General features: G+C 45.9%; 2 protein-coding genes across 2 annotated transcripts; both read right to left on the reverse strand.

The window, feature by feature from the left end:
* Nucleotides 1–270: 270 nt before the first annotated feature.
* On the reverse strand, nucleotides 271–7018 carry Ptp4a1 (protein tyrosine phosphatase 4A1). Its single transcript, XM_090355444.1, has 5 exons — nucleotides 6588–7018; nucleotides 4181–4273; nucleotides 3778–3908; nucleotides 2817–2891; nucleotides 271–1637 (listed from the first exon to the last, which is right to left on the reverse strand). The coding sequence occupies exons 1-5, from the start codon at nucleotides 6690–6692 to the stop codon at nucleotides 1520–1522; spliced, it is 522 nt and encodes a 173-aa protein (XP_090211570.1). The 5' UTR covers nucleotides 6693–7018; the 3' UTR covers nucleotides 271–1519.
* On the reverse strand, nucleotides 6779–12587 carry LOC150047534 (uncharacterized). Its single transcript, XM_090355445.1, has 2 exons — nucleotides 12338–12587; nucleotides 6779–7121 (listed from the first exon to the last, which is right to left on the reverse strand). Exons 1-2 carry the CDS (start codon nucleotides 12374–12376, stop codon nucleotides 7026–7028), a joined length of 135 nt encoding a protein of 44 aa, XP_090211571.1. The 5' UTR covers nucleotides 12377–12587; the 3' UTR covers nucleotides 6779–7025.
* Between the last annotated feature and the right edge of the window lie 4411 nt (nucleotides 12588–16998).

The following is a 16998-nucleotide window of genomic DNA, read 5'->3' on the forward strand; positions in this document are numbered from 1 at the left end:
TTATAAAGGCACTGCAAAAATCAACTTGCAAATGAGAAAATGGAAGCATCAAAGCAGCCAATCACTCATAATTGAAGTGAGTTATAAAAACCAAGGCCTTTTTATATTGCAAGGTTCAGAATTTTATCTAGACTTTTTAAGTAAGAGTTTGTAATGAGAAGAGCTGAGTATTAGAAATTGTTCAGGACATAAACTATAAGCTTACTTAAAAATGCTGATTTCATTTCATCCTTCATTCACAAAACAAGTTAACTAAGCAAAACAATCTCAGTGATGATAAATGCATTTAATTATTTATTTAGATGTTTAAGGTCTTGCACTAAGTTTTTACAAGCTGGTGAACGCTGACAAATTGTTTCTCCCACAGAACTATAACCACACATTCCCAGACAGTATAAATATATGGTTAAACTAACAATACATATGACCATTTTATCAATTACATAATAAGACAAATTATCAAGTATCCAAATATTAAGTTACACAGCTCAAAAGGCTTAGAAAATATTAGATATCTGCTCAATTTCATTAGCAGAACCCCCCCCCCTTTTTTTGCAAGAGAGGCTGGGAAGAGAAGGGGGAAAAAAATCACAATTCAAAGAAAAAATAAGCTGGTAAACTACTAAGTATGGAAAAAAATACAATATCAGAAATTTTATGATCAAGAATTTAGCTAAAACAAAGCATCTATACCTTTAAAAATACTTACCAAATTAAAGAGCATACTCTACATGTTCTGCACAAGACAAAGGCAACATTTTACTAAAAGTATTGAATAGCCCCCTCCCATTCTTTTTTCAGGCTCTCCCTGTTAAACTGCACCTAAGAGTGCAAACATTAAATTAACTGTAAGGCTTTTTTTGTCTGGAGACATTATTAAAGACATGTGCTTCTGTAACAATGAAGACTTTTAAAATGAAGGTTTCCATAACAGCATAAAGATATAGAAAGACATTAAATAATCACCTAAGACTTGGTACAAAAAAAGTATCAATGGTTACACAAACCTGATGTATGAATGTGGGAGATGTAAACATAAAATGAATAGGCAAATAGCCACAGAGGCCCTACAATGTTTGAAATGACTGAAGGAATAAACCATATAGGTTTAGAGTTTCTGGAATTTTGGTTCTGAATGGTATTAAAAATATACAAGTATTGTGCTGGATATTTTGGCACCTAATCTTTCTGAATTTCTTACATATTGATAGAGTCTGGCATGGGAATATATTTAAAAATGTAACTCAATGATTTTAGGAAAGGTCAACTGATACAAGTAATAAGCACATTTTAAATGCTGAACAGCAATTTTTCTTTTTTTTCCTAAGTGTCCAAATAGGTCAATCAAACCCCAAACAGCAACTGTGTCAAGCTCACAGCCTGATAAACTGCTTTTCAATATTCCTATGGAAGTTTCACTAGACTTATTCACCAAACCAGTACTGTTGACTAACATGTATGACAAATTAGGTTCCATCTCAAGTTCCACTTCTGAGGCAATGGCACCAGACACCCAGTTTTATTGAATGCAACAGTTGTTTCTGTGACCGTTGGCGTCTTTAAAGCGCAGCCGCATTTTCGGTCGGTACTTTTCCAAATACAGAAGCTGCTTGCTGTTAAATGCTCCACGCCGCTTTCTAGAAGAAAAACATAAAAAAAAAAAAACTAATTCATGCAGACAGAAATCTTATGCAAGCTAGGAAATAGTGGCTTATTCCTGTAATCTTACCTACTCAGGAGGTGGAGACTAGAGAATCATGGTTTGACACCATGAGACTATCTCCAATTACCCTCTCAAAAACAAGAAGTGCTGTTGTCACTTATACTAGTGACAAAGCCCTAGCTTTGAGCACAAAAAGGTTCTGGGAAAAGAGCCAGGAACATGGTGCCTAGTGGTAGATTGCTTGCTTAGCATGAATATAGCTCAAGTGGAAAACAGAGCACTAGCCTAGAGAAAGCCCAAGGACAGTGCCCAATCTGATGCCCAGGACTGGAAAAAACAACAACAAAAAGGCTAAATTCAAGCCCAACAACTGTCCAAAAAAACAAAACACTCACTCCCCCGCCCCACCCAAGTAAAACACAAACCCCTGGGGTTCAATTCCTTGGTAGCATATACTCAGAAACATGGCTGTGGCTCAAGTGGTAGAGCTCTATCTACCTAGCCTTGAAAAAGCACACAGACACTGCTCAGGCCCTGAATTCAAGCCCCAGGACTGCCCAGGGGGAGGGGAGCTGAGTTTGGCCTAGTGATAAAGAGTGCTTGCATGCATGAAGCCCCAAAGACCCAGACTCCACTCCTCAGCACAACATACATAGAAAAGCGCTGGAAGAATTGGAAGTGGTACTGTGGCTCACATGGTAAGCTCTAACCTTGAGAAAGCTCAAAGACAGTGCTCAGTCCCTGAGTTCAAGCTCCAGGACTGGCAAAACAAAACAACAAAGAAGGGTTGAGAGATTGACCTAGTGGTAGCGTGCTTGCCTATCATACATGAAGAACCGGGTCCATTCCTGATTCCTCAGTACCACATAAATAGAAAAAGTTGGAAAAACAAACCAAAACAAAGGAAAAAAAAAAACCCAAAACTTACGCATACCTCAAAAAATGTAAAGTAATAAGTGATATATTAAAGAAAAACAAATATCAATTCAAATACTTTTAGCTCACAGTCCTAATAAATTATTATGACTGAAACCATAAGCATGGAATGCAGAAAATGTAAGTTCTGTTCCTGGCTGGCTTTAATTGTAAAAAATGGTAATAGATATAAGATACTTAAAATTAATGACATAACAAAGAAAAATCCATTACTTACTGTCTTATGAACTGGACTGCATCTTCATATTTCATTCCACCTTCAATTAGTGCCAGGGCAACAAGCACTGGAGCTCTGAGGATACAAATTTAAAAAAAAAAAAAAATCAAGAAACTTTAATACAAACATTCCCAAATCCAAAAGTATAACTAGTTATCATCATATGTAAGTAATATCTATCATTTAACACTGACCCTGTATTAAATATTAGGAAATTTTGCAAAACTTTTTTTTTTTTAAACAAGCTGGAGGCTAATAAATTCATGCCTATAACCCTAACTCAGGAGATTGATATCTGAGGATCATGATTCAAAGCCAGCCAAAGCAGGAAAAGGCCTTCAGACTCATTTCCAACTAAACACAAGAAAAGCCTAAAGTGGAGCTGTGGCAATAGTGGTAGAGCATTAACTCTGAGTAAAAGAGCTCAGGCTCTCTATGGGCATTTAAAAAAAAAAAAAAAAAAGTATTTCATGTCAACTAAGACTTTAGTTAGAACCAAAGAAACTCTTACAGCCAGGAGCTGGTGATTTGATTCTATAATCCTAGATACTCAGAAGGCTGAGGTCTGAGGATTGCAGCTTGAAAACACTGCCTATAAGATTCTTATTTCTAAATAACCAACAGGAAATGGAGGGGGGGAAAAAAATAAAGCTGTGACTCAATTAGTGGAGCCTTGAGTAAAAAAGTTCAGGGAGGGGCTGGGAGTTTGGCCTAGAGGTAGAGTGCTTGCCTAGCATGCACGAAGGCCCAGGATTCGATTCCTTGGTATCACATACATAGAAGGAAAAAAAAAAAAAAAAAAAGGCTGGAAATAGTGCTGAGGCTCAAGTGGTAGAGCTCTAGCCTTGAGAAAGGCCCTGAGCTCAAGCCTAGGACTGGAGGGGGGGGGGGAGTTCAGGGATAGCACATAGACCAAGTTCAAGCCCCAGAACCAGTAGAAAACAAAGCAAACCACTCTTACCTCCCAAGGCCTGCCACACAATGCACAGCAATACAGCAACCAGGTTCTTCACGGAATTTTATTTTTACAAGACTTAACCAGTCATCAACAATCTGGTTAGACGGTGGTGCACCATCATCAAAAGGCCAATCCTAAGTAAAGGATATTTAAATTATCTCAATTTTTACACATTTTATTACACTCCCCCTTCTCAATGAAATGTGATTAAATACTCAAGCTTTACAAATATTTGCTTAGTTATTTAAACTTTATTTTGAAATTGGAAATTAAGTTATTGCATAATTTGGTCAGCTTAAACTTTCTTGAGGTCTATAGTTTATATAAACTTTTATAGCATGGCATATATGAACAGTTAAATTTAATTAAAAAAAAAAAAAAAAAAGAGAGCTGTTAAAATACATACGAGAACCTGGATGCCTTCTTTCTCCACCAGAGTAGTGTCGTAAGTTGCTTCACATACTCTTACGATTGTGGTAACTCCATACTTTTTAAGTTCCTGGTCAAAAATTATACAACCCCCCCACCCCAAAAGAGAGGTTTATAAACTACATCATTGTTGTTATTTTGATATTTTCACACCAGCAGACATAACAGAAAAATATGCAAAGAAAGTTGAAGTATGTATGTATGTATGTATGTATGTATGTATGTATGTATGTATGTATGTATATCAATATAAATGAAAAATGAAGTTAAACACCACATACTTCCTGGGGCTGAAACTTAGGGCCTGAGTGCTATCAGGCTATCCTCTTATATATATATATTTTTTTGACACTCCTGCAGCTTGAGCCTGGGCATTGTCCTTGGGCTTATTCTAACTTAGCGCTCTACCACTTGAGCCACAGTACCACTTCTGGCTTTTTTGTTGTATGTGGTACTAAATCGAACCCAGGGCCTCATGCATGTTAGGCAAGAACTCGACCACTAGGCCACATTACCAGCCTGTCCCTGAGAATTCTGCTCAAGGATAGCACTCTTCTAGGAAGAGTCTCACAGACTTTCCTGCCCTGATTGGCTTTGAATTGTGATCCTCTGGTCTCAGCCTCCTAAGTAGCTAGGACTACAGGTGTGAACCATCGGCTCTTGGCCACACAGTTTTGGGATTTTTTTTTTTTTTTTGGTGGGTCATGGGGCTTGAACTCGGGGCATAAGTGCTGTCCCTGAGCTTTTCAGCTCAAAGCTACAGCACTATCCTTGAGCCAAGCCAGGCCCCTCTTCCCGTTTTCTAGAGGTTGATTAAAGAGTCCTTTTTGTGCCCAGTCTGCCTTTGAACCTTGATCCTCAGATCTCAGCCTCCATCAGCTCTTGGCCACACAGTTTTGGTGGCCAGCTTGGCCACACAGTTTTATGTCCAAATATATGCACAGGTTGTATATAGTCATGGTTACACTGGTTTGATTGGGCTACAAGCTAGCTAGCAAAAGGGCCAAAAGTAACAATTAGGGCAGAGTAGCTCACGCCTATAATCCTAGCTACTCAGGAGGCAGAGATCTGAGGGTCTCAGTTCAAAGACAGCCAGAGCACTAAAAAGTCCCTGAGACTTATCTGCAATTAATCACCAGAAAACCAGAAGTGGTGCTATTACTCAAGGGGAGGGTGGTAGCCTTGAGCTGAAGAGCTCAGGGACTACACCCAGACCGAGAGTTCAAGTCCCAAAGAAAGATAACCAAGAAATTATAAACAATCAAGTAACAGACTGACTTTACTCAATCACAGTCACCACTCATACAGATTTATTGATAAAATTTTTCTTCCAAGCCTTACAAGTATATTCAAAGACTTAAAAAAATTGCTATCACAGGGTTTTAAATGAATGCAATATTAACAATTACAACTTTCCTAATTAGCACATGCACATACACAATGAAACATAAAGGTACTTTCTTCCTCATGACCTAAAAAGCCTATTGCAGATTTCCGAACACCTACACTATTTGTGGAAAATGTGCACATACAAATTGCTCAGCATTATATTTTTTATATTCCCTCCAATTCCTACTAAGTAGGTAAGTAGTGAGACAGTATTTGCTACACAACTGTTAAAAGGAAGCAGCAGATTTACTAGCTGAAAACCAGACTTAAAGACATAGGCTTTTGTTTTGGATATTAGCAAACAGTGGTGTTAAAACATACACATGAGCTTGCCTGGAGCAAGCTTGGCCTAGTGGTAGAGTGCTTGCCTAGCATGCACAAAGACCTGGGTTCAAATCCTCTTTACCACATACATAGAAAATGCTGGAAGTGGTGCTGTGGATCAAGTGGTAGAGTGCTAAACCTTGAGAAAGCCCAAGGACAGTGCTCAGGTTCTGAGTTTAAGCCCTGTGACCAACCCCCCAAAAAAACCAAAACCAAAAACAACAACAACAACAACAAAAAACCCCACAAAACACTACAAGCTGTGCACTAATGGCTTACACCTGTAATCCTCAGGAGGCTGAGATCTGAGGATTGTGGTTTAAAGCCAGCCCTAGCAGGAATGCCTGGACCCCTATCTCTAATTAACCACCAGAAAAGTGGAAGTGGCAGAGTGGCTCAAAGTGGCACAACACACAGGGACAGTGTCCAGGCCCTAAGTTCAAGCCCTACAAAACAAACCACAAAAAAAAAAATTAGATCCGCAAATAGGAGCTTGTTACATTGTCCACAAGTACAAAAGAACTAGCTATTTAGTTAAAATCTTGGGTTAGCCTGGAAAATCCTGAGATCTCAGCCTCTTGTGTAGTTAGAATTTTAGGATTATTTTGGTAAATTTAAGCCCTACTATTAAAATATAATTGTAAGACATTAAAAAAATATTAAAAACTTACCTCAATAAACTTGTTTAAGGTCGCATTGGTTGGATTGTGTGTAATAAGGAATCTCATGTTCTTGTACGTGACTTCCACAGGAGCAGGGCGGTTCATTCGAGCCATGTTAACTTACTCAATAGGGTTATGAAAGAATTTTAAAAATCGAATACAGGAATGATGCAAAGAAACTGAAGTCTACTTCAATATACTCCACTTAAAATTCTCAGTGCTTTATGAAATTGGGAGTAATAATAAATGAAATGAACCTCCTAATGGGAAGTAGCAACTCTTCAATCCAGTAATACTGAGGCAATAGAAAGCAAGTGCACTGAGGTTTACCCCATCCAGGTCAGAACTCGTGGAAAATGCTCTGCGGATTGCAATTCAACACTTCTGTGTCCAGGTTAACCACTCTTACAGGGGCTTCTTGGTGGAGTAGTAGTGGATTTCTATAGTTCACTTGTCTGCATAGAGGTCGTGCTGTGCCTGGCAGTAATCTCCACTGCCCTTCAGAAACTCCATAAATGTGTGACCAAGAACACCACAGAACTGCTGTTTATAAGAAAAAGAAAAGAATAGTTATTTTCCAATCCAAAAGAATGATTTTACAGTAAATACAGAACTTTCTTTTCAAATTAGAGCACAGCTACCTTTTCAAATCTTACTTGGGATCACAAAATACAAGTGGGTGACTGCCGAGTAAATCAACCAACATAAATCAGTCAGTCAAAAATTCATTTTAATTGAAATTAATCCTCAAAGAAAAGCAGTCACATATGGTGAAAATCCTTATATATATTCTTCCATTAATAATTCCTTTCAGTGCTTATTTTCTATTGTTATGCCTTCATGTACAGCTATTTTAATTTGCTCAACAAAATACTTTTATACACTAATACAAACTTCATAAGTTTCTAGCACTTTTCCTTGCACAATTAATTCAAAAGGAAAATAGTTGTGTTCATTCCCAGGTTTATGCTTACAGTGAATGATAGCAGTGAGAAGGAACTGTCTATACAGCTAACTTTTTTTTTTGGTTGCGGGGTGTTGGGGGGGGGACTTCAATTCAGGGCCTGAGTGCTATCTTTGAGCTTTTAGGCTATGTAGAGCTCTACCACTTTGAGCCGCAACTACTCTGGTTTTCTGATGGTTAATTTTAAGTCAATCGCCTGGAGTTTCCTGCCCAGGCTGGCTTCAAACTGTGACCCTCAGATCCCAATCTCCTCAGTAGCTAGGACTACAGGTGGGACCCACCAACTCTTGGCATTCTTCATGTAGTTTTTTTCTCTGTAACTGCTCTTTAAATTTTAGTTTTTGAAAGAGTTATCTTTAGCAAATATATCTTATAAACAGATTGGTTTTCAATCTTCCACATATGCCTCATTTTGTTCTGAGTCATTTGGTTCCCATTAATTCACTGGAAACAAATACGTTAACGTATAAGGATATGCATTTATGAACTTAAAGGGAAATATTCTTATAATTACAAAAATAAGTGGTGTGTGCGTGTTGTGTGTGCAAATGAGCGCATGCTAGTACTGGGACTTTAAACTCAGGGTTTCAGACTCCAACTTATGATTAAGGCTGGCATTCTAACACTCCAGCCACACTTCTACTTCCAACTTTTGGGTGGTTAACTGAAGGTAAGGTTTCTGCCTGACCTGGTTTGATCCTCAAATCTCAGCCACCCAAGGAACTAGGATTACAGGCCGGAACCATCAGCACTGAGCAAATATATTCAGTGTCTCCTAGTCTTTTCTTCCTGGGTTGGCTTTTACCTACAATTCTCAGATCTCAGTCTCCTGAGGAGCAGCTAGGTTCAAAGGTGTGAGGCATCCACCCCTGGATATTACTATTATTATTATTTTGCCAGACCCAGGGCTTGAATTCAGGGCCTAAGCACAAACCTGGACTTTCTGAAGGCTAGAGCTCTGCTATTTGAGCCACAGCACCACTTCCAGCTTTTTTCTATGTATGTGGTACCAAGGAATCGAACCAGGGTTTTTGTGCATGCTGGGCATACACTCTACCACTCGGCCAAACTCCCGGCCCCATTACTGTATTTGTTTGCTTTTTGCCAGTCCTGGGGCTTGAACTCTAGGTACCAGCACTGTTTCTGAGCTTTTTTTGCTCAAGGTACTCTACTACTTGGGCCACAGTGCCAGTTGTGGCTTTTTCTGTGTATGTAGTACTGAGGAACTGAACTCAGGGGGACTCCATGCATGTGAGGCAAGACTTCTAAAACTAGGCCATACTTCTAGCAGGTATTGTATTTTTAAAATAGCTCACTTAGGGCCAGGAGTTTGGCCTAATGGTAGAGTGCTTGCCTAGCATGCACAAAGACCCGGGCTCGATTCCTCAGTATCACAAACATAGAAAAAAGCCGAAAGTGGTACTGTGGCTCAAGTGGTGAGCTCTAGCCTTGACAAAAAAAAAAAAAAAAAACCAACACCCAAGTACAGTGCTCAGGCTCTAAGTTCAAGGCCCACGAATGGCCAAAACAAAGAAACAAAAAACTGCTGTAAAATAGCTCACTTTTATGGCTTAAAACTGAAATCGAATTCAGACAAGGAAAAAGAGGTAGCAATGGTTGGTGTTAGAAATTTGCAGAAATGTTCTACAGATCTCAATGCCAAGATTAATCCAATACCAATAAAAATGAATATATTTTCCAATGTTTTTAATGAATTAAACCTGTTTTTATGTCAACACCAGTGACCAAATATCCATAGGACATTCTCAGCATACACAACAGGCATTTAGGTGAATGCCCATCTATAACCAGTTTTGGATACTTGCAAGAAATTGAACACATATTTAATAAGATACTTAAATTACAATCAATAAGAGGACTAAATTACAGCCACTGCTGTAATTTTTTTTTTTTTTTTGCCAGTTCAGGGGCTTGAACTCAGGCTCTGGGCATTGTCCTTGGGTTTTTCCTTAAGGCTAGGGCTCTACCACTTGAGCCACAGCACCACTTCTGGCTTTTTTCTGTGTATGTGGTAGGAAGCTTCCTGCATACTAGGTGAGCACTACTACTAGGCCATACTCCATTGCTGTAATTTTTATTTTTTATTTATTTTATCTTTTTTTTTTTTTTTGGCCAGTCCTGGGCCTTAAACTCAGGGCCTGAGCACTGTCCTTGGGATTTCTCAAGGTTAGCACTTTACCACTTGAGCCACTTCCCAATTTTTCCCCCTATGTATGTGGTATGAGGAATAGAACCCAGGTCTTCGTGCATGCTAGGCACACACTCTACCTCGAGGTCGAACTCAATGGCTCCTGCTGTAATTTTTTAGTATAGAATACACACTAGTTTCTAAAAACTTGCTAAATTAAAAAAAAAATCATATTGTGACCTAAATCACAAAACAAAAATCAAGTAAACCATCCAGTCTTTTTTTCTGGTAAAACAAAACAACAAAATAATAAATGGAGTCATTTACTAAAAGGTCTCATAAGACATTTTAATATTGTATCCTGACTCAAATGATTTGTCATGACACTTCACTTACTTGCTAGCTGAGTTTAAAAATATCTATAATGAATAGAAAGAAAATAAATGAAGTATTTTTAAGTCTCAAATTATAAATATCGATTTAGATGTATAGGCAATTCTAGCACTTTTCAGATGATAAAAAATGCATTAAAGAAGACATGAGTGGCACATGCTGGTGGCTCAAACCCACAATCCTAGCTATGCAGGTGGCTGTGAGATCTGAGGTTGGCAGGTCAAAGCCAGCCCGAGCACAAAAGTCCATGAGACTCTAATCTCCAAGTGGCACTGTTGGCTTAAGTGGTAGAGCTGCTAGCCTTGAACTGAAAAAGCTCAAGGACAGCACCCAGGCCTAGCGTTCAAGCTCCACGACTGACCCCCCACCCCCAAAAAAAACCCCGACATTAAAAACTTTCAATCGATTTCAGCAGGAGCTGAGTAAACAGTAAGAGTTCATTTTAGGAGTAGGGAGTGTAGCAGAGTGGTAGTGTGCTTGCCTAGCATGCATGAAGCCCGGGGCTCCATTCCTTGGTACCACATACACAGAAAAAGCCGTAAGTAGTGCTGCGACGATAGCCTTGAGAACACCCAAGGGCAGTGCCCCCTGAGTTCAAGCCCCCGGGGACTAGCAAAAAAAAAAAAAAAAAAAAAAAGCTCCTTTTAATCAGTGGAGCCACCTAGTGGCTGGGAGGACACTTCTATTAAAACACTGGGTAACCTGTTTTACCCAAGACACTTGACATATCTCCCAGGCAGGCAAGAACTATGCATGATAGGCAGCTTAAAAATATGCAGGGAGGGGGCTGGGAATTTGGCCTAGTGGTAGAGTGCCTGCCTAGCGCGCACCAGGATCCGGGTTCGATTCCTCCGTACACTACTTAGGAGGCTGAGATCTGATGATCACGGTTGAAAGCCAAGCATGGGCATGAAAGTGCCTGAGAGGTTAATCTTCCAATTAACCACCAGAGAACAGAGAGCTACCCATAAGCTGAAGAGCTCAGCGACAGTGCCCAAGCCGAGTTCAAGCCCCACGACAAAACAAAAACTAACAACAGCTACAACAAAACCCTGGGACCCCCCCCCCCCCCCCCCCGCACACACACATTCCAGGCAATTTCTGAAGCTTCGGTTTTCTGGAATGCAGTGTCAAATAATTTGTTATACAAAGGCATTTAGGTTTCAGGAAACTTTCTGGTCCCGAACTGCTTAACTAGCACAGAAAGAGTACGCACTGCTCCAGAATCTCATGTCAGGCTGACCGACGGCTCCAAGAGCAGCGTCAATTACAGGTCACGCCTTCGGAACCGTGAAGGGCTCAGGACAGCAGATCACCCGAGAACGCGGGCTGCCTGCCGTCGCCACACGAGGCCACGCCGCGCCAGGCTTCACGGCCCACGAACACGAAGCTCCACCCAGCCCTGTTAAACTGGCAGGGCTGCCTGCGCGCTGGCGCCGGGTTGGGCCGCCTCAGCCCAGGTCAGTTCAACCCCGTTCCCTTCCGGCGCGCTCAGACTCAGGCCATTCCTTCCTCCACCAGCCCGGGGCAAGGACAAGCCTAGACTTGTTCCCCGTGCCCAGACCCAGATGGGCGTGAAAACCCGGAGCGGCTCCAAATCCTGGGCGGAGGACCGGGAGGGCGGGTGTCCTCACCTGGCAGCGCCCGGCTGCAGCCCGGCCCGCCCGCCCGCGGCGCCCCCTCAGCGCGCCGCAGTCACGGGTTCGCGCCGCGCCTTCGGCGGGGCGCGGGCAGCGAGGCCATCTTGTCTGCAGCGGCGGTCCCGGCCTCGAGCGCGGGGTTGGCTGCTCGGGGGTGGGCTGCGGCCCTAGGCCGTCCCCGAGATCTCCGGCCGCGGGCCGAGACCGTTAGCAGCCGCCTGCTCCCGCCCGCCTCCGGCTCCGCGGTGACTCGCGCGCCCCGCGCCCCACCCCGGGCCACGTCTCCCGCTCAGGGGTGGCCGCCGCCTCCGCCGAACAAAGGCCCGGACGCCGCGAGGCCCGGCGGGCCCGCCCGCGGAGCCGAGGGTGGGGATGGCGGTCACAAAGCGGCCTCTGTGCCACCCCATCCGACCGTCACTGGCTCCCCGGCCTCCGCCAGGACCGGAGACACCGGGACCCCAGCGACCAACTGCCGCCCGCGGCCCTGGCCCTCAGGCCGCCCCTCCCGCGGCCCCAGAGCAGGACTTTCCGCGGCGGGAGCGGGCGCCAGGCTCCGAACAAAGGCCGTGGAGACGGACGCCCAGCCCGCCGCGGCAGGGCGGCGACTACTCACAGGAATATGTCTACTCATTGAAGATTGTGGCCTAATCATACAGCCGGTCCCGAGGCGGCGGCGACACAGGCGGCGGCGGCGGCTGCAGGGCAGGGGGTGGCGGTGGTCGTCGCGGGGCGGCGGCGGCGGCGGCGGCGGCGATGCGGACGGCGGAGTGGCAGCAGACTACCATGCAGTGAGCCGCTCCGCGGAGAGCGCGACGCCGAGCCGGCCGCAGCCCCAGGAGCCAATGCGCGCGCCGCGGCGCCCTTGCGTCACAAACCCCGCCTTTTATAGCCGGCGCGACGTGCGAACTCTGGCGGCCAATCGCGGCCGGAACTCGGGCCCGGCGCGGAGGAGCGGGGGCGGAAGCCCGCCCCCTACGTCACAGCTGGCGGCCGCCGCCGGCGCGGACCGGTTCGAGAGTCGCCTGAGCCCTCCCGGGCGGGGGAGGGAGCCGGAAGCCCGGGTTGCAGCCGGAGGGTGGCCGCACCGAGCTGCGCCGGCGCCCACTTGCCCCGCCCAGGAGGCAGGTGTCACGCGGGGCCGCTAGAGGTGTGCCTCACACTGGAAGCTTTAAGTCACTCCGACCCCGCCCTTAACTCAATCCTTTCGGTTAGACTGGACAGCGGTTTACCATGGCACCGGCGCCCCCAGATCTCCGTCATCACATGACATTTATATCCTGTGACAGCCGCGCCGGAGACCCGGCTTCCTTGTCACAGCCCCAGGCTTAAAAGAAGTGAACTCCCGTGGCTGGGGCGGGGAAGGGAGAGAGCAGCCTAGCAAGAACACATTTCTCAGAGCGCGCCCAGGTAGGTCCCCAGAGGGTAGCTGGGCGCCGCACGCCCCGTCCTTCCGGCCGCCCCGGCCACGCCCCCGCGCCGCGCCGCGGCTGGCTAGTCAGGCCGGGCCTGGCCACGCCCCCGCGCCGCGCACGCGCAGGGCCTTAGGGCACCCTCGGCCCCGCCCCGCGCCCTCGCGTGGCCGCCGCGGTGGGCCTGCTGGTGTCGAGGTCACGTGCGCCCTTTGTGCTGGGGCCGCCGTCTCGTGTGCTCCCGGGCGGTGGGAACGCGGAGTCGTTTTCAGAAATGAAGAATTCGGCTTTGTCCGCAGCTCGTGGAACACTGCGTCAAACATGTTCATTTTGTTCGTTCCTGTCTAGAGGCCAGTGAAAAGCTCTTCCGTGCTGGGCTAGGACCGCCGGGTCGCCGGGAGACCCTGCCTCCTCCGTGGCTGGGAGGGAGAACCTGGACCCGCGCCGCCGCCGACGGAAGGCTTGGGGTACCGATTGTGTTCAGTGTCTTGGGAGTGTTTACCCAGACTCCTAATCAGACACGGTGTCCATCGTTATTTCAACTTTTTTTTCTTATAGTAGTGTACTCTGCAGGCAAAGTAATGCCCCCCACCCCACCCCTGCCCCCGTCGTGGCCTGCAAACTGCCCCTGCCGCTGCCCCGCTCCTGCGCTGCCCCTGCCCCTGCGCGCTGCCCCTGCCCCGCCCCTGCTCTGCCCCTGCCCCTGCGCGCTGCCCCTGCCCCTGCCCCTGCCCCGCCCCTGCGCTGCCCCTGCCCCTGCGTGCTGCCCCTGCTCGCTGCCTCTGCCGCTGCCCCTGCGCGCTGCCCCCGCCCCTCCCCCTGCGCGCTGCTCCTGCTCCTGCGCCCTGCCCCTGCGCGCTGCCCCTGCGCGCTGCCCCTGCCCCTGCCCCTGCGCGCTGCCCCTGCGTGCTTCCCCTGCCCCTGCCCGCTGTCTCTGTCCCTGCGCGCTGCCCCTGCCCCTGCCCGCTGTCTCTGTCCCTGCGCGCTGCCCCTGCGCTGCCCCTACCCCTGCCCCGCCCCTGCGCTGCCCCTGTCCCTGCGCCCTGCCCCTGCCCCTGCCCCGCCCCTGCGCTGCCCCTGCCCCTGCGCGCTACCTCTGCCCCTGCCCCTGCCCCGCCCCTGCGCGCTGCCCCCGCCCCTGCGCTGCCCCTGCCCCTGCGCGCTGCCCCTGCCCCTGTGCGCTGCCCCTGCCTCTGCGCGCTGCCCCTGCCCCTGCATGGTGCCCCTGCCCCTGCACTGCCCCTGCCCCTGCCCCTGCGCGCTGCCCCTGCCCCTGTGCTGCCCCTGCCCCTGCGTGCTGCCCCTCCCTCTGCACGGTGCCCCTGCCCCTGCACTGCCTCTGCCCGTGCCCCTGCACGCTGCCCCTGTCCCTGCGCACTGCCCCTGTCCCCGCGCGCTGCCTCTGCCCCTGCGGGCTGCCCCTGCCCATGCCCCTGCGGGCTGCCCCTACCCCTGTGCGCTGCCCCCGTGCGCATCTGCTCAAGGCTGGTGCTCTACTGCTTCAAGCCACAGCGCCAATTCCAGTTGAATGGTGGTCCATTGAAGGTTAGAGTCTCACAGATTTTCCTATCCAGGTCTGGCTTTGAATCTTGACCCTCAGATCTCAACTTCCTGAATAGCTCAGATTATAGTCAGGAGCCACCAGCGTCCAGCTAGTGCTTTTGAAAAAAGAATTAGGTCAGACCTTTACAGGAGTAACAGTCTTCATTTTAAGGTGGTCTAAGGGTCAATTTAAGTCAAGGAAAACTAGACTTGAAGCATGTAACCCTTCACAAATGCAAAAGGAGGAATTGTTTATGTAAGTCCTAAGAAGATGTAGGGAGAGTTTAAAAAATAATCCAGGGATGTTATATTTAAGTTAGACATACCAGGAGGTAGAAGTTAGGAAAATATGACAGGATTTCGATTTATAGCATTTAAAAATGTTATAAGGCGACTACTAATATATACATTGGGAAAAAATATTTTGGTGATACATTGTGGAGAGGTAAATGAGAAACTTGGCCAACATACTTAAAAAGTTAAACACAGGGGCCGGGAGTTTGGCCTAGTGGTTAAAGTGCTTGCCTAGCATGCATGAAGACCCGGGTTCGATTCCTCGGTACCACATACATAGACAAAAGCTGGAAATGGTGCTGAGGTTCAAGTGGTAGAGTACTAGCCTTGAGAAAGTCCAAGGACAGTGCTCAGGCCCTGAGCTCAAGCCCAGGACTGGCAAAAAAAAAAAAGAAAAAGTTAAACACAACTCCTCTTTCTCCAAAAATTGGTCAGCACAGTAATGCTATTTGGAATACTGAAAATTTTTCATGTAATGACTTCAAGAATGGTAAATAACTAAATCAGTGTTGACCAGTTTTCTGATAGAACTTGTGATACAGGTTGTGACCCTTGTAATGCACAGGTTGTGTAATTACTACAGGAAGTGCTGACATGAAGTATTCAGTTATGCTGTTGACCTCTGGAAGTCGGACTCAAGCTCAACTGATTACTCAGCTTCTGGAGGTCTTAGTCTGTGGATGTATTACTATATCCAACGCTGAAGAGGACTTATTTGCAAATCATCTGAAATATAGAATATGAAAAAAAATGAAAAATAGAGCCTTTGGTTACTGAAAAAATTTAAATAAGATAATCTTGGTAGCCAGTACACTAAATTTTCAAAGGGCAGTTATAGGCTGCCTCTCTGGTAGCTGCTGTTAATGTATTTTCTGTGCCACTGTGACTCATTTTTGTACAGTGTCTGTTCTATTCAGTTCAAGAATTTTTAGGTGTTGATTCTTAGTGAACAATAGTCCATTCCAGCATTGGTCAAGAAATCCCTGTAGTCCAGTGACTAACCTTTATAGGTTTGGCATGTAAAGAATTAGCACCTTTTAAATCCAGTGCTTACTATAAACTTCAGAAGAAGGTGTCACATTCTATTAGAAGTTGTTTCCCAATGTGGGGGAGGGAAGGGTTGAACTCAGCCTGGGTTCTGTCCCTGACCTCTTTTGCTCAAGTCCTCATATCCCAGCCTCCTAAAGAGCTAGGGTTACCATTGTGAGCCATCAGCATCAGCTTCCCTGAACTTGGCTTTTTTGACTATACCACTTGAGCTACAGCTTCACTTCTGGCTGTGTGTGTGTGTGTGTGTGTGTGTGTTCACTTGGAGTGGAGAGTCTTTACTTGGAGACCAGAGTCTTATAGACTTCTGTTCTGGCTGGCTTCAAACCACAATCATTAGATCCCAGCCTCCAGAGTAGCCAGCATTATAGGCATGATCCAGTTGTGCTTTTAAGCTTATTAAAATAAGAACAACACACTAATTTGGCTGATCTGCTTTAAACAACTATAACAGTTATTTTTTAATAAGTAAAGTCAAATAACTTAGCTGTATTCCATTAAAAACTGCACATACAGTCTGGGTTATAATTTAGTTATACTCACACTACAGTTTCCTCTTCCTTTGCTCTCTTCAATCCACTGAGAAGATTTAAACCTGACACCCTGTTTTTCTCTGATATAACACTTTAAGAATTCCAGTTTACCCCTGAACTAATCAGTGACAACACAATAAATTCTTCACTAGTAAATCATGTTTTCCTTAGCTGTCATTCTAGTTGGGGCTTCAGGTCTAGAACATTGATGTCCCAGCAAGATTGACTAATGCTGCTATACTGGGGCACTAAAATAGTTACATAATCCAACAACATTCCAATCCAATTTAATCGGGCTTTCTTGGCCTATGAAAACTCTATTTTTAGGCTAACTATGTAATAGGCTATAGGAGAAAGCACATTGATTTTTATCTTTCACTATTTTGAACACAGACCTTTGGAGACAAACTATATGTGAAAACCATTCAGCTACCACAGGAAATTCTACC

The sequence above is a fragment of the Megascapheus bottae genome, chromosome 22 (genome assembly GCF_031878675.1).
Source record: "Megascapheus bottae isolate mThoBot1 chromosome 22, mThoBot2.hap1, whole genome shotgun sequence".
Classification (NCBI taxonomy): Eukaryota; Metazoa; Chordata; class Mammalia; order Rodentia; family Geomyidae; genus Megascapheus; species Megascapheus bottae.